At 45.6% G+C, this 23227-nt stretch overlaps 1 protein-coding gene across 2 annotated transcripts; it reads left to right on the top strand.

The window, feature by feature from the left end:
* The first annotated feature begins 4358 nt into the window (after nucleotides 1–4358).
* On the top strand, nucleotides 4359–22572 carry LOC143785499 (somatostatin receptor type 5-like). 2 transcript variants are annotated; one of them, XM_077274404.1, is made up of 2 exons: nucleotides 4359–5990; nucleotides 19842–22572. In XM_077274404.1, the coding sequence occupies exon 2, from the start codon at nucleotides 19884–19886 to the stop codon at nucleotides 20997–20999; it is 1116 nt and encodes a 371-aa protein (XP_077130519.1). In that variant the 5' UTR covers nucleotides 4359–5990; nucleotides 19842–19883; the 3' UTR covers nucleotides 21000–22572. The 2 variants fall into 2 exon arrangements, with proteins under 2 accessions (XP_077130519.1, XP_077130518.1); XM_077274403.1 differs by lacking the exon at nucleotides 4359–5990 and adding an exon at nucleotides 14807–15225.
* The last annotated feature ends 655 nt before the right edge of the window (nucleotides 22573–23227 follow it).

The raw sequence follows: 23227 nt of genomic DNA, 5'->3' as shown, positions 1-23227 counted from the left end.
AATACTACATCAGAGCAGCTTTCCTCTATCTCCCTTCCCCGGAACCAAAAGTAGTAATACTACATCAGAGCTGCTTTCCTCTATCTCCCTTCCGCGGAGCCAAAAGAAGTAATACTACATCAGAGCTGCTTTCTTCTATCTCCCTTCCCTGGAACAAAAAGAAGTAATACTACATCAGAGCTGCTTTCTCCTAGCTCCCTTCCCCGGAACCAAGAGAAGTAATACTACATCAGAGCTGCTTTCTTCTATCTCCCTTCCCCGGAACCAAAAGAAGTAATACTACATCAGAGCTGCTTTCTTCTATCTCCCTTACCCGGAACCAAAAGAGGTAATACTACATCAGAGCTGCTTTCTTCTATCTCCCTTCCCCGCAACCAAAAGAAGTAAAGAAGTAATACTACATCAGAGCAGTTTTCCTCTATCTCCCTTCCCCGGAACCAAAAGAAGTAATACTACATCAGAGCTGCTTTCCTCTATCTCCCTTCCCCGGAACCAAGAGAAGTAATACTACATCAGAGCTGCTTTCTCCTAGCTCCCTTCCCCGGAACCAAAAGAAGTAATAGTACATCAGAGCTGCTTTCCTCTATCTCCCTTCCCCGGAACCAAAAGAAGTAATACTACATCAGAGCTGCTTTCCTCTATCTCCCTTCCCTGGAACAAAAAGAAGTAATACTACATCAGAGCTGCTTTCTCCTAGCTCCCTTCCCCGGAACCAAGAGAAGTAATACTACATCAGAGCTGCTTTCTTCTATCTCCCTTCCCCGGAACCAAGAGAAGTAATACTACATCAGAGCTGCTTTCTTTTATCTCCCTTCCCCGGAACCAAAAGAGGTAATACTACATCAGAGCTGCTTTCTTTTATCTCCCTTCCCTGGAACCAAAAGAAGTAATACTACATCAGAGCTGCTTTCCTCTATCTCCCTTCCCCGGAACAAAAAGAAGTAATAGTACATCAGAGCTGCTTTCTCCTAGCTCCCTTCCCCGGAACAAAAAGAATTAATACTACATCAGAGCTGCTTTCTCCTAGCTCCCTTCCCCGGAACCAAGAGAAGTAATACTACATCAGAGCTGCTTTCTTCTATCTCCCTTCCCCGGAACCAAAAGAAGTAATACTACATCAGAGCTGCTTTCTTCTATCTCCCTTACCCGGAACCAAAAGAGGTAATACTACATCAGAGCTGCTTTCTTCTATCTCCCTTCCCCGCAACCAAAAGAAGTAAAGAAGTAATACTACATCAGAGCAGTTTTCCTCTATCTCCCTTCCCCGGAACCAAAAGAAGTAATACTACATCAGAGCTGCTTTCTCCTAGCTCGCTTCCCCGGAACCAAAAGAAGTAATAGTACATCAGAGCTGCTTTCCTCTATCTCCCTTCCCTGGAACAAAAAGAAGTAATACTACATCAGAGCTGCTTTCTCCTAGCTCCCTTCCCCGGAACCAAGAGAAGTAATACTACATCAGAGCTGCTTTCTTCTATCTCCCTTCCCCGGAACCAAGAGAAGTAATACTACATCAGAGCTGCTTTCTTTTATCTCCCTTCCCCGGAACCAAAAGAGGTAATACTACATCAGAGCTGCTTTCTTTTATCTTCCTTCCCCGGAACCAAAAGAAGTAATACTACATCAGAGCTGCTTTCCTCTATCTCCCTTCCCCGGAACAAAAAGAAGTAATAGTACATCAGAGCTGCTTTCTCCTAGCTCCCTTCCCCGGAACAAAAAGAATTAATACTACATCAGAGCTGCTTTCTTCTATCTCCCTTCCCCGGAACCAAAAGAAGTAATACTACATCAGAGCTGCTTTCCTCTATCTCCCTTCCCCGGAACAAAAAGAAGTAATACTACATCAGAGCTGCTTTCTCCTAGCTCCCTTCCCCGGAACCAAGAGAAGTAATACTACATCAGAGCTGCTTTCTTCTATCTCCCTTCCCCGGAACCAAGAGAAGTAATACTACATCAGAGCTGCTTTCTTTTATCTCCCTTCCCCAGAACCAAAAGAAGTAATACTACATCAGAGCTGTTTTCCTCTATCTCCCTTCCCCGGAACCAAGAGAAGTAATACTACATCAGAGCTGGTTTCTTTTATCTCCCTTCCCCGGAACCAAAAGAGGTAATACTACATCAGAGCTGCTTTCTTCTATCTCTCTTCCCCGCAACCAAAAGAAGTAATACTACATCAGAGCTGCTTTCCTCTATCTCCCTTCCCCGGAACCAAAAGAAGTAATACTACATCAGAGCTGCTTTCTTCTATCTCTCTTCCCCGGAACCAAAAGAAGCAATACTACATCAGAGCTGCTTTCTTCTATCTCCCTTCCCCGGAACCAAAAGAAGTAATACTACATCAGAGCTGTTTTCCTCTATCTCCCTTCCCCGGAACCAAAAGAGGTAATACTACATCAGAGCTGCTTTCTTCTATCTCCCTTCCCCGGAACCAAGAGAAGTAATACTACATCAGAGCTGCTTTCCTCTATCTCCCTTCCCCGCAACCAAAAGAAGTAATGCTATACCAGAGCTGCTTTCCTCTATCTCCCTTTCCCGGAACCAAAATAAGTAATACTACATCAGAGCTGCTTTCTTCTATCTCCCTTCCCCGAAACCAAAACAAATAATACTACATCAGAGCTGTTTTCCTCTATCTCCCTTCCCCGGAACCAAGAGAAGTAATACTACATCAGAGCTGCTTTCTCCTAGCTCCCTTCCCCGGAACCAAAAGAGGTAATACTACATCAGAGCTGCTTTCTTCTATCTCTCTTCCCCGCAACCAAAAGAAGTAATACTACATCAGAGCTGTTTTCCTCTATCTCCCTTCCCCGGAACCAAAAGAAGTAATACTACATCAGAGCTGCTTTCTTCTATCTCTCTTCCCCGGAACCAAAAGAAGCAATACTACATCAGAGCTGCTTTCTTCTATCTCCCTTCCCCGGAACCAAAAGAAGTAATACTACATCAGAGCTGTTTTCCTCTATCTCCCTTCCCCGGAACCAAAAGAGATAATACTACATCAGAGCTGCTTTCTTCTATCTCCCTTCCCCGGAACCAAGAGAAGTAATACTACATCAGAGCTGCTTTCTTCTATCTCCCTTCCCCGCAACCAAAAGAAGTAATGCTATACCAGAGCTGCTTTCCTCTATCTCCCTTTCCTGGAACCAAAAGAAGTAATACTACATCAGAGCTGTTTTCCTCTATCTCCCTTCCCCGAAACCAAGAGAAGTAATACTACATCAGAGCTGCTTTCTTCTATCTCCTTTCCCCAGAACTAAAAGAAATAATACTACATCAGAGCTGCTTTCTTTTATCTCCCTTCCTCGGAATCAAAAGAAGTAATGCTACATCAGAGCTGCTTTCTTCTATGTCCCTTCCCCGGAGTGAAAAGAGGAAATACTACATCAGAGTAGCTTTTTTCCTATACTCAACCTCCAAGCCAGTTCTAAAAATTCTCTATTGACTGTCACTCTGGCCACAGCTGCCTAATACAACACAAGTCAAGACATCACTGCAGTCACAATATGAGATGATGTCACCATTATAACTGATGACATCACAGGATATAATGACATATTACAGAGACTAGGAGTCAATCTATGGACACATGGGGAAGCTGTCAGGATACAGAGTTATGGTCCCACAGCCGCCCCACAGCCGCCCTGTATCTACACATAGCATTCAGCCACCACTACATGTCACCAACCTCACCCTATGGGGGCATGGGATTTCACCAACATTGCGTCAGCCCTGCCAATCCTGGGCCACCCACCACCTCTTCTGTCCTCACTCCTCGGCTTCTTTCCCCTCCATTCCTCTCGCCTCCTCTTTTCTTGTCTCTCTCCCCTTATCTCTCCTCTCGTGTCCTCTCCTCTTTGCTCATCTCCTTTCCCGTTTTCTTGTTTCCACTGTTCTCTCCTATTCTCTCCTCTTCCCTCTTTTTCTTTACCAACACTTCTCTCCTTTCCTCCTTTCATCTCCTCTCCTATTATTTCTCCGCTTTAATCTCTTCTCTCTTTCTTCCCTCCTCTCTCCCCTTTTCCTTCTATCCTTTCCTATTTTTTCTTTTCCTCTCCCGTCTTCTCTTATCTTATTCTTTCTTACTCTTTGCACTCTTTTCTCCCACCCTTCTTTCCTTTCTTCTCCCCTCTTCTCCCTCTCCTAGTCTCTTCTCCTCTTCTTGCTTTTTCTGTCCCCTCTTTTCTCTCTTCTCCCCTCTTTCCCTCTCCTATTCTTCTCTCATCTCCTCTTCTTGCTATTTCTCTCCCCTCTTTCCCCCTTCCCTTCTTTCCTCTCCTCTTCTCCTCTCCTCTCCTTTTCTTTATTCCCCTCTCTCCTCCTCTCCTCCCCTGGATTAGGCAGCACACACCTTCCCACAGCACAGTGTGCATGAGGCTCTGCATGTCTCCGGTCCTGTACAGGAGGGATGTCCTCCCCAGTCCCCACATCACAGTGAGGGGCTGATCCACCAGGAGCTGCCGGAGTCGCTCAGCTCCTCACTCGCATCTGCAGCGCAGCAGGTGGACGAGGACCCCACTGAGCTCCTCCACCGCAGCCGCCTGTGACTCTCCTGACAATGTAAGTGGATTTGTCACCAGTGAGGAGACTCCGACCACAATGACTGGAGCGGGATCCTGGAGGAGAGCAGAGAAGAAGCTGGGGCTGCACTACTGAGGACAGGTGCACAGAAACAGGCTGCACTACTGAGGACAGGTGCACAGAAACCTGCTGCACTACTGAGGACAGGTGCACAGAAACAGGCTGCACAACTGAGGACAGGTGCACAGAAACCGGCTGCACTGCTGAGGACAGGTGTAGAGAAACAGGCTGCACTACTGAGGACAGGTGTAGAGAAACAGGCTGCACTACTGAGGACAGGTGCACAGAAACAGGCTGCACTACTGAGGACAGGTGTAGAGAAACAGGCTGCACTACTGAGGACAGGTGCACAGAAACAGGCTGCACTACTGAGGACAGGTGTAGAGAAACAGGCTGCACTACTGAGGACAGGTGCACAGAAACTGGCTGCACTACTGAGGACAGGTGCACAGAAACAGGCTGCACTACTGAGGAAAGGTGCACAGAAACAGGCTGCACAACTGAGGACAGGTGTAGAGAAACAGGCTGCACTACTGAGGACAGGTGCACAGAAACAGGCTGCACTACTGAGGACAGGTGCACAGAAACAGGCTGCACTACTGAGGACAGGTGTAGAGAAACAGGCTGCACTACTGAGGACAGGTACACAGAAACAGGCTGCACTACTGAGGACAGGTGCACAGAAAAGGCTGCACTACTGAGGACAGGTGCACAGAAACAGGCTGCACTACTGAGGACAGGTGCACAGAAATCGGCTGCACTACTGAGGACAGGTGCACAGAAATCAGCTGCACTACTGAGGACAGGTGCACAGAAACAGGCTGCACTACTGAGGACAGGTGCACAGAAACAAACTGCACTACTGAGGAAACGTGTAAAAATCAGGCTGCACTACTGAGGACAGGTGCATAGAATGCGGCCGCACTACTGAGGACAGGTGCACATAAGCAGGCTGCACTACTGAGAACAGGTGCACAAAAACAGGCTGCACTGAGGACAGGTGCACATAAGCAGACTACACTAGTGAGGACAAGTTTTCAAAATCAGGCTGCACTACTATGGACTGTAGGGCAGGATCAAGGCTGCACTACTGAGGACAGGTGCACAGAAACAGGCTGCACTACTGGGATTATTGCACAGGTGCAGCCTGTACTACTGGGGATTATACAAAAAGAGCAGTCTGCATTACTGACAACTATTGAAGTGAATCAGCTTGTACCACCAAGGACAGGTGAAAACTGCACGACTGAGGCTTACACAGGATCGCTGTGTGCCTGCTGGAGAGAGGGAAACGGGCAGGCTGCACTACTGACTATTCAGTGGACCTCACCTGCACCACTGAGGACTCTGCCCCGAGACCGGGAGGAAACATGGGAGACCTGGTGAGAGCAGCCGAGCAGACGAGACGGACTCCGGTAAGTGCCCGATGATATAGCAGAGCTGAGCTTGTGGTCCCGGGAGCGCAGGACCCTCACACGGGGATGGAGCAGAGCTGAGCTCCGGGGCTCAGGAGTTTGTGACATTTGATCACTAAATTGAATTGAAACAACGATATCGATCCCCTGCAGTCCCATGTAAAATCACTGAGAAGTGAGAACACATTGCGATGTCACCATCTGCTGCTACTTATGATAAACTCAGCTCTGCTACATCTGTATGATCCATAGCAAGGAATGTCCTGACCCATCTCTGACCGGTGAGGTCTTGTCAGTGGGGGATGATGATGATGGGGGTACATTCATAGCTGGATATTTAGGGTCACTGCTCTTTATGGATCCTCTGTTGCTGGATCTGCTCAGCTTCTCCATTATAGCTGTGGACCCTACACCCTCAGTGTGTGTATATATATATATATATATATATATACTATATATATATATATACACTGTACATGTGGGGGCTCTGTACAGCCGGGGGTCTGTCACAATTTATGTTCTGGGGAATAATATATTTTTCTGCCTTGGTAAATATATTTAGATACAGGAAGACTCTAGTTGTGGCTCTGCTGCCCTCAATCCTGTGCCCTCAATACTGTGCCCCCCAATCCTGTGCATCCCAATCCTGTGCCCTCCATCCTGTGCCCCCATCCTTGCTGTGTGGTTTTGCCTGCCTATAATGAGCCATATTCCGGTTGTCCCTGCACCTTCACCCCCGGCTGAGCCCTGAGGTCTGATTACACCTGTTCCCCAAATATTAGCTGTGTGTTTCCCACATTCTGGCTGTATATCTGTGCCAAAAAATCCTTTCTGCTTTGTTTGCCTCCTTATTTCTATGTCTGTTCCCCAACGTCTAGCTCCGCGCACCTCCCAAATCTCGACATTATGTTTGTACCTGGAATTCTGGTTGTATCCAAATCCTAACTTCTGTCTGTACTGCCCCCCCCCCCCCCCGATTGTGTATGTGCCCCAAGTTATCTAAGTATGTGACTGCATGCCCCCTGTAATACCCACCTGTTGTTATTCCTGCCATTCTGCGTCAATCACCTAAGCTCCCACTATACAATCTATAGACTAATGAAGCCGACAATATGTTACAATCAATGTGTAATAGATGATATAACCTGATCTATCTATCTATCTATCTATCTATCTATCATCTATCTATCCCATATCTATTGATCTATCATTTATCTATTATCTATCATCTATCTATTATCTATCTATCTATCTATCTATCTATCTATCTATCTATCTGTCTATCTATCTATCTATCTATCTATCTATCTATCTATCCATTATAACCGATATTGGTTCCCATTCAGCCTGGTTATGCAGGTCCCCACACTACCACACTACTGACTACAAAGACAGAATCGGGGGAAAGTTGGGTGACATCTCCTATAGAAGCCATAGTGGTAGTGACATTGTCGGTTGTCCAGCTTTCCCAAAAACTAATGTAACAAAGGATTTTGAGGCAACATTGCCAAATTCTGCATTTACATTAAAACTGGGGTTGCATCACTAGACAATGGTGACCACTCAGCTTTCCCAGACCCCTAAATGGACCATAGCTTAGTGTGCAGTGTGCAATGCAGTATTATATATGTAGTGTATACACACTGCTGGTATACACAGGAGTTGGTGGTGTATGAGACCATCTGAGCCACTGGCACAAGTATGATGATGGCTGGTGACCCTGGTACCAGATCCTGGCGACTCCACTGCTCGGATTGGTCACTGTTCTGGAATGTAGCTGTGGAAGTGAAGGGTTAACTACATGACAATCAGGGTTTCCAGTCCTGTGCCCATATCTGCCCAGGACAAATGTTTCCTGTGGGTTAATGATTGATGTCACTGCAATATCATAGAGGAGAAACATGCTCCGCTCAGAGCAGAAAAAAATATTGGGGGATTACTGGGGCGGAGAAAAGTGGAGCTGACAGAAGCAGGGCCGAGAGAGAAGAGGGGCCGAGAGAAAAGAGGGGTCAAGAGAAAAGAGGGGCCAAGAGAGAAAAAGGTCCGAGAGAGAAGCAGGGCAGAGAGAGAAGAGGGTCCGAGAGAGAACAGGGGCCAACAGAGAAGAGGGTCCGAGAGAGAACAGGGGCCAACAGAGAAGAGGGTCCGAGAGAGGAGAGGGGTCAAGAGAGAAGCGGGGCCGAGAGAGAAGCGGGGCCGAGAGAGAAGAGGGTCCGAGAGAGACGCAGGGCAGAGAGAGAAGAGGGTCCGAGAGAGAACAGGGGCCAACAGAGAAGCAGGGCAGAGAGAGAAGAGGGTCCGAGAGAGAAGAGGGTCCGATAGAGAAGAGGGTCCGAGAGAGAAGCGGGGCCGAGAGAGAAGCGGGGCCGAGAGAGATGCGGGGCCGAGAGAGAAGAGGGTCCGAGAGAGAAGCAGGGCAGAGAGAGAAGAGAGTCCGAGAGAAAAGAGGGTCCGAGAGAAGAGGGTTGAAGAGAGAAGAGGGGCCGAGAGAGAAGAGTGATCGAGAGAGAAGAGGGGCCGAGAGAGAAGAGGGGCCGAGAGAGAAGAGGGTCTGAAAGAGAAGAGGGGTCGAGAGAAGTGGGGCCCAGAGAGAAGAGGGGCAGAGAGAGAAAAGGGGCCAAGAGAGAAGAGGTGCCGAGAGAAAAGAGGGTCCAAGAACAAAGAAAGGCCGAGAGAGAAGAGGGGCCAACAGAGAAGAGGGTCCGAGAGAGAAGCAGGGCAGAGAGAGAAGAGGGTCCGAGAGAGAAGAGGGTCCGAGAGAAGAGGGTTGAAGAGAGAAGAGGGGCCGAGAGAGAAGTGGGGCCCAGAGAGAAGAGGGGCAGAGAGAGAAGAGGGGCCAAGAGAGAAGAGGTGCCGAGAGAAAAGAGGGTCCAAGAACGAAGAAAGGCCGAGAGAGAAGAGGGGCTCAGAGAGAAGAGGGGCCAAGAGAGAAGGGCCAAGAGAGAAGAGGGGCCTAGAGAGAAGAGGGGCCAGTGGAGTAGAGGAACCAAGAGAGAAGAGTGGCTGAGAGAGAAGAGTGACTGAGAGAGAAGAGTGGCTGAGAGAGAAGAGGGGCCAAGAGAGAAGAGGGGCAGAGAGAGAAGAGGGGCCAAGAGAGGAGAGGTGCCAATAGAGAAGAGGATCCAAGAACGAAGAAAGGCCAAGAGAGAAGAGTGGCTCAGAGAGAGAAGGGCCAAGAGAGAAGAGGGGCTGAGAGAGAAGAGGGGCCGAGAGAAGAGGGGCCAAGAGAGAAGAGGGGCCAAGAGAGAAGAGGGGCCAATAGAGAAGAGGAACCGAGAGAGAAGAGGGGCCGAGAGAGAAAAAGGGCTAATAGAGAAGAGGGGCCGAGAGAGAAGAAGGGCTGGTGCAGGGCACGCTGACTATCTCCTACACATTCAGCATTTGAACAGTCACTTTATAACATGGAATCAATGGGAAACTGCTGGTGTGGAGTCTCCAGCAATGACCACTACTCCAGCCATTCACTGACTGCCCAGGAGAGTGGGGGTGGTCTCAGCACGGAGGACACACATGGGACAAGGATAAGGGGGGCCTCATCTCAGACCACTGGAAGATAGAACAGTAAAAGCAGCTTGTTTCCTTGCATAGATGAAGACAAAGCCTCCAAGGTCATCTCCAAAACCTACACACCCAGCAGGGGCCGATTATCGGCCATTTTTTCATCCTGTGACTTTGGGGTGCTGCCCCCATTTTTTGGAGTCGATAGAGATAATGAAATTGCACTGAATGAAAACACAAACTGTAATTATAAGGTGAAGAACTTTCCAATATACGATTAATAAACCTAATTCACATAAATCTGGAAAACACCTTTAATTCTGTCCCATGGAGTCAGGAAACAATATTGTCCCTGCAGCAGGTGCAGGCAGTGGCCACCAGAGGGCAGAATGTTGTAACCATCACATGACACCAGAGTTTCGCTGATTGTCGCTCCCGGATCCGCTGATTGATGTCCCCGAACGCTTCCGTAAAGCAGAGATTTTTATCGTTTTGTTTTAGAAGAGAAAAAAAATTAAATTCATATTTTAGTATTTTCTAAATGGCAAAATACTTTAGGGGCAATCTCCCAAAATCGTACGTTATCCTATAAATGAGACTGCTGGAAATGGCCGAGCGCAGGATGCAGCTTTCTCCAGCAGTTCCATAGACGATAGATGGAGCCGAGGTCGAGCGTTCACACCGTTTCTCCATTCAAGACAGAAATCCCTGTTCCTGGGATACAAAGCCACATTCTGAGGAACTCTGGGGGTCCCATTGATCGGACCCCCAGTGATCAGTAAGTTGTCCCTCGTCCAATCTAGAGATCATAACTTATAATTATAGGGTCTCCTCCACCACAAATAGTGAGTACTGAAATAGTATTAACATCTGGGTCTAATGCAGTGAAGATTATTGTCTGTGTCCCTGGTGGTCTGGGGCAATAAAGGAATTCATGTTAATATTCCTGGTGGCTAGGGAAGTGACGGTGTCAGCATCCATGGTAAACAGGCCAATGAATGGGTTAATAATGTCAGTATTCCTTGTGGTCTAGAGGAATGAGAAGTTAATGTCAGTATCCCTGGTGGTCTAGTGAAGTGAAAGAGTCAACTCCAGCCTCTCCGGTGGTCTAAGGCAGTAAAAGCTTCATTAGCAGCAACCCTCAATATCTAATGGAGCAAAAGGTTTAATGCAAAAAACCCTTGTGGTCTAGGGTTGTGAAGGAGTTAATGTCAGTATACTTAGTGGTCTAATGATGTAAGAGGTAAATTTAATTATTCCTAGTGGTCCAGGGCCTGTGTCAGTGAAAGTGGTAACGCTAGAGATCTCTGGTGGCCTAGGGCAGTGAAAGGGGGAGATGTTGGGATCCCTGGTGGTCTAGGGCAGTGAAAGGAGGAGATGTTGGGATCCCTGGTGGTCTAGGGCAGTGAAAGGGGGAGATGTTGGGATCCCTGGTGGTCTAGGGCAGTGAAAGGGGGAGATGTTGGGATCCATGGTGGTCTAGGGCAGTGAAAGGAGGAGATGTTGGGATCCATGGTGGTCTAGGGCAGTAAACGTGGGAGATGCTGGGATCCATGGTGGTCTAGGGCAGTGAACGGAGGAGATGTTGGGATCCCTGGTGGTCTAGGGCAGTGAAAGGGGGAGATGTTGGGATCCATGGTGGTCTAGGGCAGTGAAAGGAGGAGATGTTGGGATCCATGGTGGTCTAGGGCAGTGAAAGGAGGAGATGTTGGGATCCATGGTGGTCTAGGGCAGTAAACGTGGGAGATGCTGGGATCCATGGTGGTCTAGGGCAGTGAACGGAGGAGATGTTGGGATCCCTGGTGGTCTAGGGCAGTGAACGGAGGAGATGTTGGGATCCCTGGTGGTCTAGGGCAGTGAAAGGAGGAGATGTTGGGATCCCTGGTGGTCTAGGGCAGTGAAAGGGGGAGATGTTGGGATCCCTGGTGGTCTAGGGCAGTGAAAGGGGGAGATGTTGGGATCCATGGTGGTCTAGGGCAGTGAAAGGAGGAGATGTTGGGATCCATGGTGGTCTAGGGCAGTAAACGTGGGAGATGCTGGGATCCATGGTGGTCTAGGGCAGTGAACGGAGGAGATGTTGGGATCCCTGGTGGTCTAGGGCAGTGAAAGGGGGAGATGTTGGGATCCATGGTGGTCTAGGGCAGTGAAAGGAGGAGATGTTGGGATCCCTGGTGGTCTAGGGCAGTGAAAGGGGGAGATGTTGGGATCCCTGGTGGTCTAGGGCAGTGAAAGGAGGAGATGTTGGGATCCCTGGTGGTCTAGGGCAGTGAAAGGGGGAGATGTTGGGATCCCTGGTGGTCTAGGGCAGTGAAAGGAGGAGATGTTGGGATCCCTGGTGGTCTAGGGCAGTGAAAGGAGGAGATGTTGGGATCCCTGGTGGTCTAGGGCAGTGAAAGGAGGAGATGTTGGGATCCCTGGTGGTCTAGGACAGTGAAAGGGGGAGATGTTGGGATCCCTGGTGGTCTAGGGCAGTGAAAGGAGGAGATGTTGGGATCCCTGGTGGTCTAGGGCAGTGAAAGGAGGAGATGTTGGGATCCCTGGTGGTCTAGGACAGTGAAAGGGGGAGATGTTGGGATCCCTGGTGGTCTAGGGCAGTGAAAGGGGGAGATGTTGGGATCCATGGTGGTCTAGGGCAGTGAAAGGGGGAGATGTTGGGATCCCTGGTGGTCTAGGGCAGTGAACGTGGTAGAAGTAGAGATTTCTGGTGGTCTATGGCAGTGAAAGAGGAAGATGTAGGTATCCCTGGTAGTCTAGAGAAGTGAAAGGGTAAAAGTAGGGATCCCTGGGGGTCTAGGGCAGTTAAAGGGGGAAAAATGTTGGCATGCTGATGGTTTAGGGTTGTGAAAGGGGTAAAATGCAGCGATCTCTGGTGGTCTAGCACAGACAAATAATTAATACTCCCAAGGGTATTGACTATTTTAAGGGGAAAGGCTGAATTTTAAACGTAGACGTTTTTCATATTTTTGCGTAATTCTAAAATATTCAATGAAAGTAAAGAAAAAAAGTTCTAAAATTGACACAAAAGGTCCTTTCCAAGCAGCCGGGCATTGCCAACACCGGGAATACGCGGAGCCCACGACGAGATTAGTACAACACCCCTGCCACTAATCCTGAGCCCGGAGACAATGGCAGCGCTGCAGCCGCTCCCAGGACGCGCGTCGGTGCTGAAGGACCTGACACTTTGTGTAATTCCCTGGCATAACTGGACGAGGAGCGCGTGATATCAGTGCCGAACCCACCAGCGGCAAACGAGGAGGAGGTTTACAGCGGATTTAATGCTGTTAAGGACGGATTGCCGGAGGAATTACAGCGATTACAGCCGTTCACTGAAAGGGGATTCAGGAAAAACATTATTAGAGTGTTTGGAATCAAAAGAGGGAAATCGCCTCTGAGAACGAGACTCTCCCGGGGGGACCGCGCTTTCTATTGATTTCCATTGTGTAATGCTTTTATTGCCCTGTGGGGGAGCTGCAGGGGAACTGAGCACTTGCTGCCAGGTACTTTCTACAGCTGATCACTGGCAGCCCCAGAAAATAAAAGCCTGCAGCTTACCTGCTTTATAGGAGGGGGGTCCTATGGGGGAGGTGAATGTATGGACTCAGAAAGCCTGCGGGCCCCAAATGTCCACCCTCTGTATGCCGCGGGCCACAAATGTCCACCCTCTAGTGATGGGATCTGTATCCCTGTACTGTGACATCTGTTGTGGATTCTGTTTTTGGGCTCCCTCTGGTGGTTACAGCTGGTACTGGGTGACTTTGGTGGGTTGCGGTCTCTGGTTTCCACCTGTCCATCAGAGGCTGGGTGTTTCCTATTTAACCTGGCTTTCCTGTCATTCCCTTGCCGGCTATCAATGTATCAGTGTGTCTCTGTTACCTTTGCTACCTGCTCCTAGGCCTTCAAGACAAGCTAAGTCTGGATTTCCCTGTTTCATGTTTGCTTTCATGTTTTTAGTCCAGCTTGCAGATATGTAATTCTCTGCTGCTGGTTGCTCTAGTGGGCTGAAATTACCACTCATGTACCATGAGTTGGCACATGAGTTCAAGTAATTTCAGGATGGTATTTTGAAGGGTTTTAAGCTGACCGCGCAGTTCACCTTTTGTATCCTCTGCTATCTAGCTTAAGCGGGCCTCATTTTGCTGAATCTGTTTTCATAACTACGTTTGTGCCTTCCTCTCATTTCACCGTCATTATATGTGGGGGGCTGCTATTTCTGTGGGAATATTTCTCTGGAGGCAAGATAGGTCTGTGATTCTTCTGATAGGGGTAGCTAGATCTCCGGCTGGCGCGAGACGTCTAGAGTCCCCCCAGGAACGTTCCCCGGCTGCTGTTAGTTGAGTGTTGAGGTTCAGGATCGCGGTCAGCTCAGGTTCCATCACCCTAGAGCTCGTCCTGTTTTTGCCCGTGTTATGTGTTTAATTCCCTGCCATTGGGAACATGACAGACATCACTGTGTGTATTATCCCTGTACTGTGACATCACTGTGTGTATTATCTCTGTACTGTGACATCACTGTGTATTATCCCTGTACTGTGACATCACTGTGTGTATTATCCCTGTACTGTGACATCACTGTGTGTATTATCCCTGTACTGTGACATCACTGTGTATATTATCTCTGTACTGTGACATCACTGTGTGTATTATCCCTGTACTGTTACATCACTGTGTATATTATCCCTGTACTGTGACATCACTGTGTGTATTATCCCTGTACTGTGACATCACTGTGTGTATTATCTCTGTACTGTGACATCACTGTGTATTATCCCTGTACTGTGACATCACTGTGTGTATTATCTCTGTACTGTGACATCACTGTGTGTATTATCCCTGTACTGTGACATCACTGTGTGTATTATCCCTGTACTGTGACATCACTGTGTGTATTATCCCTGTACTGTGACATCACTTTGTGTATTATCCCTGTACTGTGACATCACTGTGTGTATTATCCCTGTACTGTGACATCACTGTGTGTATTATCCCTGTACTGTGACATCACTGTGTGTATTATCCCTGTACTGTGACGTCACTGTGTGTATTATCCCTGTACTGTGACATCACTGTGTGTATTATCCTGTACTGTGACATCACTGTGTGTATTATCCCTGTACTGTGACATCACTGTGTGTATTATCCCTGTACTGTGACATCACTGTGTGTATTATCCTGTACTGTGACATCACTGTGTGTATTATCCCTGTACTGTGACATCACTGTGTGTATTATCCCTGTACTGTGACATCACTTTGTGTATTATCCCTGTGGCCTTCAATGCCTGATGTCCTTATAACTACCCGCCGTTCCCTGCAGCTCGGCCGTCTGCCATTGTCCCCGGTGACCGGCGGTGGCTTGCTCTTTGATCCCTTGCTCGCGGAGTGCACTGAAGAACGCTTTTACATTAGAGAATATTACTGCTTTGCAATTATTCCATTTGAAAGCTCTCCCCACTAATATTTATAGGTTCTCCTGCTATCATTACACTTCACGGGTAAATGGACAATTCCCTGAAAAGTGCTCTCCAGAATACCAGAATTACTTCTGCGAATCTAATTTTAGTCGTGGTTTTTTCCTATTGAATACGTCCTTTCTGAGCTGTTACCTGATGAAGGAGATAAAACAACAGGACTGGAATTGTGGGAGAGCAATGTAAATGACAGGGATGAGAGCAGCGGACTCTGCGGGGACTGTAGTCAGGACTGGCGCCAGCACCGACCCTAGAGAACACTGTTACCTAGTAAGTAAGTAGTAAGGTAATACTACTCTACACATTGCGCATAATACTGTCACGAAAACCCCTCTTTGTAGACAAGAGAGCCGGGGGATATCGATATCACCCCACCATCACCAATCTGCGATGGAGCTTGCACAGTTGCAGCTCACTGGCGCCCCCCTTACCCTCAGGTCAGTAAGGGAACTGCACCTAGGATAAGTAGTCGCAGGAGAGGCTGCCCTCTCAAGTACTGGTTATTGGGGCACTCTGCATTGAGGGCAGTATAGATCACCAGTCCCAGGCCGAGGATACACATATAAACCTCCGTCCATCACTGCCAGGATCCCCCCGTACCACCAGTACGGTAGGTTGCCACCAGTTCCTTGTTAGATATAAGCCCGATCCGTTACCAAGCCTATATATCGAGTCAGAAACCAACCCCAGGTAGCGTGAATTTGCGTGGAGTACGTGTCGGTTTGATCAAAGAACGAAGCTAGCAAATTTATAAGTTTACTCCAGAAAAAATCGGCAATGTTTACAAAAGATACTAAAGATATCACAATGAGACAAAATACACGTATGTACAAACAGTTATAAAATAAAAGGGATAAAGGTACGAAACTTACTAAATCTCAGTCACAAGTATGACGTGTTGATAAAGGGGAGGAGGGTTCCCAAGGAGATGATTCAGCACCCCAACATGGTGTTAACTGCTGTCTGACTTAGGGACTCCCACTTAGCTGACCTCACATGTGGACTGTTTTCCGGGAGGTACACCTATTTTGGAAAGTTACTTAAAACTCCTTTTTTCCATATCTCTGGCCTGGAAGCCTACAGGCCAACGATATTAGCATTATTTTTTCTCCCTGTGATTTTACCGTTCTTTAGAGTCCAAACACGGTATGTCTGTGATTTACTGGTGGGCAGAAATTAATTTCCCAGGTTTCTGATGGCCCTAAATGCAGCTAAACGCTGCCATGCGTAACCCCAATTGCCAAGATCCTGGAAATCTAATTTTCATGTTTCTAGGATTACTGTGTGTTATTAAATTTGACTTTCAGTGTTCTGCCCAGGAAACAGAGAGATTCCTGGCGGGAAAACACACTTAGCTCTGCTAGCTGGCAGAGCCATAAAACTCACATTACAGAATGACCAGTTGGTTGAAAATTGTCTCTTCAGAGAGGAAGAGGACTAGAACTCTAGTGCCACCTATTGGAAGTAGCAATCCTAACAGTCAATGTCCACCCTTTAACGAGCCTTGTCACATGACTTAGGATAAAAGCCAAACCAGCTCGTTAAAGGGTCGACATTGACTGTTAGGATTGCTACTTCCAATAGGTGGCACTAGAGTTCTAGTCCTCTTCCTCTCTGAAGAGACAATTTGCATATTTCCCAGAGAAGCATTGCGGCTTTAAGTCTCCTCACCTCGACATGCTTAACATGTCACTCTCCGCAAGGAGAAACAATACTTCTTGGACATTTGGTTGAAGGAATGGAGGAGTAGAAATTCACAAAGAGGGAGAAAGAGGGGGCTACAAGCAGGGCTTGGTCCCACAGCATAATGGAAAAATAGTTAATATCTTCCTGACAAATACGAATACATAGATCTGGAGTGGCCTTGTAGTGACTATTTTCCAAAAACTTTATGCCCCAATGTATATCCTTTGCCTTGGCCCCCGATATTGGTAACATAATGGAAAGGTCTTTCTACTTAATGAGTCCGATAGCTTCTTCATGAGCAGATTCTATGGGATGTCCAGCCTTGGATTCAGGGTAGTTTCCCATATTCAGTCCTACACGGACTTATTGTCTACGCTTTCCTGGCCTCTTATTGATTTGAAGTCTCTCTTGAAAGTAAGCAAACTGCTGACTCAAGCCCAAAGGAACGTGACGGACGGCCATTGATACAGAGAGAAGCCGGTGGAATTTACGTTGGTGATCGGTGCTCCATCATGTTCATGAGATGAGAACCTGTAGAAGACAATCTTCCTCCAAAGATGAGGTTGGGTTGAACATCAATGAAGTTATAGCCAAGAATAAGCTTCAGGGCAGTTTATGGGTTAAATAAGTATTAACACCCCTCTCACAGCACCAAATTATGGCACTAGTTGGGTGGTCACATCTCATGGCCCAAGGTGAGGTCAACCAGTTCTCTTTTAGCCTAGAAGGATGATCTGCCCAAGACTTGGCCAAGAAGGTCCATGGTCAATATTTGCTTCTAGCGAAGCATACCACAGCCCAAGCCTATCTCAAAATTTGCCATTGAAAGACCTAAATAATAGAAACCTAAGGATGTGGAACAGTCCCACACTGAGTGGAAATGGTCTCTGATGTAATTGTCCATTCATGTTGCATCCGTCAAAGCAACTCAACCGCGAAGCCCTTACATGTCATTGACTCTCTGCCATGAAACGTTGCCAAATAAGCAATTTTCTGCTGATTAACATATGGGTTGAATATGTCCTTTTGTTACATTGTATCCAGCGGAAACTAATGTGCAGATATGGGATGAAGGATAGGCGGAGTAGGCAGCTGGCCAGGGCATTACTTTTATAGGGCCACTCTGCAGGCAGTGATACAACCGTGGGTTTATTTAATGGGAATTCTTCCATCATTCTTAAACATTCTGCAGTAAATAATGCTGAATTCTCCGCTGTGACCCGACGTCTTCACAGCTGGTCCCTGCGGTGTACTGCAGATAATACTGAGAGGATGGAGCATTCAGCCAGCAGATGTTCAGCTTTATAGCATGAATAGATGTAGGAATCTGCTTTATGTAAGAAAATATAAAAGCCGGACATGATTTACTCCAATTATTACAGTATATTAGTGTAATTATATTAGTTTCACGTTCTCTGCTCAGACGTGGATTACAGTAGTTATATTCTTGTACATAGGAGCAGTATTATAGTAGTTATATTCTTGTACATAGGGGCAGTATTATAGTAGTTATATTCTTGTACATAGGGTCAGTATTATAGTAGTTATATTCTTGTACATAGGGGCAGTATTATAGTAGTTATATTCTTGTACATAGGGGCAGTATTATAGTAGTTATATTCTTGTACATAAGGGCAGTATTATAGTAGTTATATTCTTGTACATAGGGAGCAGTATTATAGTAGTTATATTCTTGTACATAAGAGCAGTATTATAGTAGTTATATTCTTGTACATAGGGAGCAGTATTATAGTAGTTATATTCTTGTACATAAGATCAGTATTATAGTAGTTATATTCTTGTACATAGGGGGCAGTATTATAGTAGTTATATTCTTGTACATAGGAGCAGTATTATAGTAGTTATATTCTTGTACATAGGAGCAGTATTATAGTAGTTATATTCTTCTACATAGGGGCAGTATTATAGTAGTTATATTCTTGTACATAGGGAGCAGTATTATAGTAGTTATATTCTTGTACATAAGAGCAGTATTATAGTAGTTATATTCTTGTACATAGGGAGCAGTATTATAGTAGTTATATTCTTGTACATAGGGAGCAGTATTATAGTATTATATTCTTGTACATATGGGGCAGTATTATAGTAGTTATATTCTTGTACATAGGGGCAGTATTATAGTAGTTATATTCTTGTACATAGGGGCAGTATTATAGTAGTTATATTCTTGTACATAGGGGCAGTATTATAGTAGTTATATTCTTGTACATAGGAGCAGTACTATAGTAGTTATATTCTTGTACATAGGAGCAGTATTATAGTAGTTATATTCTTGTACATAGGAGCAGTATTATAGTAGTTATATTCCTGTACATAGGAGCAGTATTATAGTAGTTATATTCTTGTACATAGGGGCAGTATTATAGTAGTTGTATTCTTGTACATAGGGGCAGTATTATAGTAGTTATATTCTTGTATATAGGGGCAGTATTATAGTAGTTATATTCTTGTACATAGGAGCAGTATTATAGTAGTTATATTCATGTACATAGGAGCAGTATTATAGTAGTTATATTATTGTACATAGGAGCAGTATTATAGTAGTTATATTCCTGTACATAGGAGCAGTATTATAATAGTTATATTCTTGTACATAGGGCAGTATTATAGTAGTTATATTCTTGTACATAGGGGCAGTATTATAGTAGTTATATTCCTGTACATAGGAGCAGTATTTTAGTAGTTATATTCCTGTACATAGGAGCAGTATTATAGTAGTTATATTCCTGTACATAGGGGGCAGTATTATAGTAGTTATATTCTTGTATATAGGGGCAGTATTATAGTAGTTATATTCTTATACATAGGGGCAGTATTATAGTAGTTATATTCTTGTACATAGAAGCAGTATTATAGTAGTTATATTCTTGTACATAGGGGCAGTATTATAGTAGTTATATTCTTGTACATAGGGGTAGTATTATAGTAGTTATATTCTTGTACATAGGGGCAGTATTATAGTAGTTATATTCTTGTGTATAGGAGCAGTATTATAGTAGTTATATTCTTGTACATAGGGGCAGTATTATAGTAGTTACATTCTTGAACATATTTGCAGTATAATTACATTAGTGTCCTATGGGTGCACTTACAATGAGGTCAATTTAGCTCTTTCTAATTTATGGTTTTGACTTCCTCTTCATTTTTAATCAGTCACATTTATTTTCTTTGTTTTTCAGTGAAGTTCCTGCTCCCATTCTTTTGAAGAAGATCATTTTACCATGACCATGGACCCAATATCTCTTCCAATGGCTTCTCTCCTAGAGCCAGGGGTGAAGGAACTCAACTTAACAATATGCAAGAATGTGACTTGTAATGAAACAGTGATTGAGGCCTCGATGTCAAGAATGAGCTCTGTCCTCATCCCTTTTATTTATTTGCTGGTTTGTGCCATTGGACTCAGTGGGAATACACTTGTCATCTATGTTGTCCTACGTTATGCCAAGATGAAGACTGTCACCAACATCTACATTCTGAACTTGGCGGTGGCAGATGTTCTCTTTATGTTAGGTCTGCCCTTCCTTGCCACCCAAAATGCCATCTCTTATTGGCCCTTCGGAACTTTTCTTTGCAGGCTGGTGTTGACGGTTGATGGCATAAACCAGTTCACCAGTATCTTCTGCCTTACAGTTATGAGCATTGACCGCTATTTGGCAGTAGTCCATCCAATAAAGTCAACAAAGTGGAGAAGACCTCGAGTGGCCAAACTAATTAGCGCCACTGTTTGGACTGTTTCTTTTCTGGTAGTCCTCCCAGTTGTCATCTTTTCAGATGTCCAACAGGACTTCCACACGTGCAACATCAACTGGCCTGAGCCGGTGAATATTTGGTCTACTGCATTCATTATTTACACCTCTGTGTTGGGATTCTTTGGACCTCTACTGGTGATTTGCCTCTGCTACCTTTTAATCGTCATTAAGGTAAAGTCTTCTGGTCTTCGTGTGGGATCCACCAGGCGTCGAAGATCAGAACGTAAAGTCACGAGAATGGTAGTCATCATAGTGGCTGTTTTTGTGTTTTGTTGGCTTCCCTTCTACATATTGAACATAGTCAACCTAACATTTATTGTCCCAGAGGAACCGGCATATGTTGGCGTGTATTTCTTTGTTGTCATCTTGTCCTACGCCAACAGTTGTGCCAACCCAATCCTCTATGGTTTCTTGTCGGACAATTTCAAGCAGAGCTTTCAGAAAGTTCTCTGCCTTCGCAAAAGCAATGGCATCAAGGATGCCGACCTGACTGAAAATAGGCAAGAAAAGAGCAGTCGAATCCAGGAGACCATGCTCACGTCACGGAACTCTGAATTTAACGGGCACATGCAAACAAGTAAAGTCTGAGACACCAGAGCCTTCAGCCTTCGCGAGGAATGTAAATAGCCACCCAGCACTTGCGGCAAAGAGATTTGGATTGGAAATGAAAATCCTGAGCTCTTGGGAATTTTTCTTTGAATCTATCTAAAGATGAATGTGTTTTTTATCCATAACTGAAGGAACATTTAGAGGAACGTTGACTGCGGTATTTATATAAATGTCATGTCTGGTTCCACCAGTCGATAATGACGTTTCTCTCTCTCATCCTATGCATTATTCTTCTCAAACCCTTCCTCCATCAAATCCTAGAACAATATACCGAGAGGATCATTGAAACCCATTTGATAGTCTTTTCACGTGAACTTATTTTCTGTTTGCAATTACAGCTGTGAAACAACGTTTCTGGTTCATGGTCAGATTAAAACACCCGTAAAGTGAATGGAGTATTGTAATGTAAACACACGTCACATTTCCATACTAATGTGTGCTTTATATGGATGATTCTTGCCGGTACTTAATCACTTATCATGCCAGAGGGACAGGTAATTCACAATGACGGATGGCATCTGAGATATTGAAAGATACCATTCTTATCCTATGACAGGTTCGCCTCGGGTCTTCACAAACACATTTCTCCTCTAAGAACAATGGTGGTTGTTGTGCCTATTTCTGCTTTTTTAACTTTTCTGTCCCCTCCCAGTTGGTCACTAAGAACCTCCATGGCCCCATGGTCATTATTTCCGACCACATTTCTCCAGGGCTAAGACCGTCCTTTACAATTACGATCAATGTATGGATTATATCAGATGCCTCTCTACTTTTTACAGTCCTTTTTTACTAGAAGGTTGTCCTGTTGTAAGGTGCCCGAGAAGGTTAGTCATGGGCAAGCTGAAGCTCCTGAACGTTCTGGCGCCCTGCAGTAAAATCGTGTCCTATTTCCAGTGTGCTGTTAGGTGTGGGATGCATGACACTCACTTGTAGGCCATTGGCCTTCACTGACTCCAGGCCTCCATCTTCAGGAACTGCCACACACAACCCAGGGGACACTAAGTGCTCTTCAACAGTCAAACAGTCTTTCCCTCAAGTACCGGACATGCCTTCAGCCCTAGCACTCATTCCCGATAGAGCATCCCTTTTTCTGCTGTCTTCACTACCTATAGGGATCTCTCTCCATCGATGTCAGTTAACCCTGGTTTCCATGATTCTCCACCTTTGAGGATCCCTGTCCATCTTCCCCTGCAGGCCCGATAGCCTGGTGCCAATCTTGAGGTCCCAGTCCCAACAAATGGATCTGCATGGAGGAGTGGTATGGCAATCCACTGCCCTAAGTGATGGGCCCGTGTTGGCCCAGCAGCCCCCTGCATTTGAACTCCATGAAGAACTTGCTTAAACCTTCCACTACTCCTAACCAAACATGATCAGGAAGTCCCTCACCTTTTACTCCCCTCCCATCCTTGGGCCTGTACCTAACATTAACTATACCTTATCTTCCTATCTCCTACCGTATATTACTAATAAAATCCTTGCTTTCTTTTATCTATAAACACTTATCTTTATACACTATCATGGGGTTTGGCATTTGCCCTGCTTTTCTACACATTACCGTAACATATTACATAGGGATTATACACATACACATACCACTGTTCACATTACATATGCATACTGCAGTTGTCTTCGGGGTAGGGATGGGGTAAGACAGTCCACATCCTCACACTGTACTTGGAATCATCAGTGATCAGCTGTGACTGGCAGAGGAACCTAGTAAGAGGTGTTCAATTTTCCTACACTACCACCACTGGTGGAAAAAGGTATTACATAGTTGTCTTGAAAATCAAGAGAGTTTATCAGGAAATATTGGGTCCTCCAGTGTGAGAGACACCTATTATAGATGGGGGGGGGGGGGAATGAGACGAGAACTACCATCCCTCAGGTCACAATTGTGAACCATCTATGTTTTGAACAATCTCTTTTGGTTAGACAGATCCCTAGTTGTCCTGTAGCTGGAATCCTCAGTGATCAGTTATGATCGGCAATGGTACCTGGTAGCAGGTGTTCCTATATTGCCATTTTTGATGGAAAAAGGGGTATCTTAGGTATTACCAGTACATGTTGGGTCCTCCAACATGAGAAGCACTCATTGTAGCCTTTCTTTCTCAAATTGTTGGGGGTCCTGAGAAGAAGACCACCATCTTATCAGGTCACAATTGTAAACCAACCAGATGATATGGTGTATTTTAAATTTCTTTGAAAGA

Source organism: Ranitomeya variabilis, chromosome 7 (assembly GCF_051348905.1).
Source record: "Ranitomeya variabilis isolate aRanVar5 chromosome 7, aRanVar5.hap1, whole genome shotgun sequence".
Taxonomy (NCBI): Eukaryota; Metazoa; Chordata; class Amphibia; order Anura; family Dendrobatidae; genus Ranitomeya; species Ranitomeya variabilis.
Note: the sequence above shows the minus strand (reverse complement) of the source record. Positions and strands in the feature narration are given on the sequence as shown.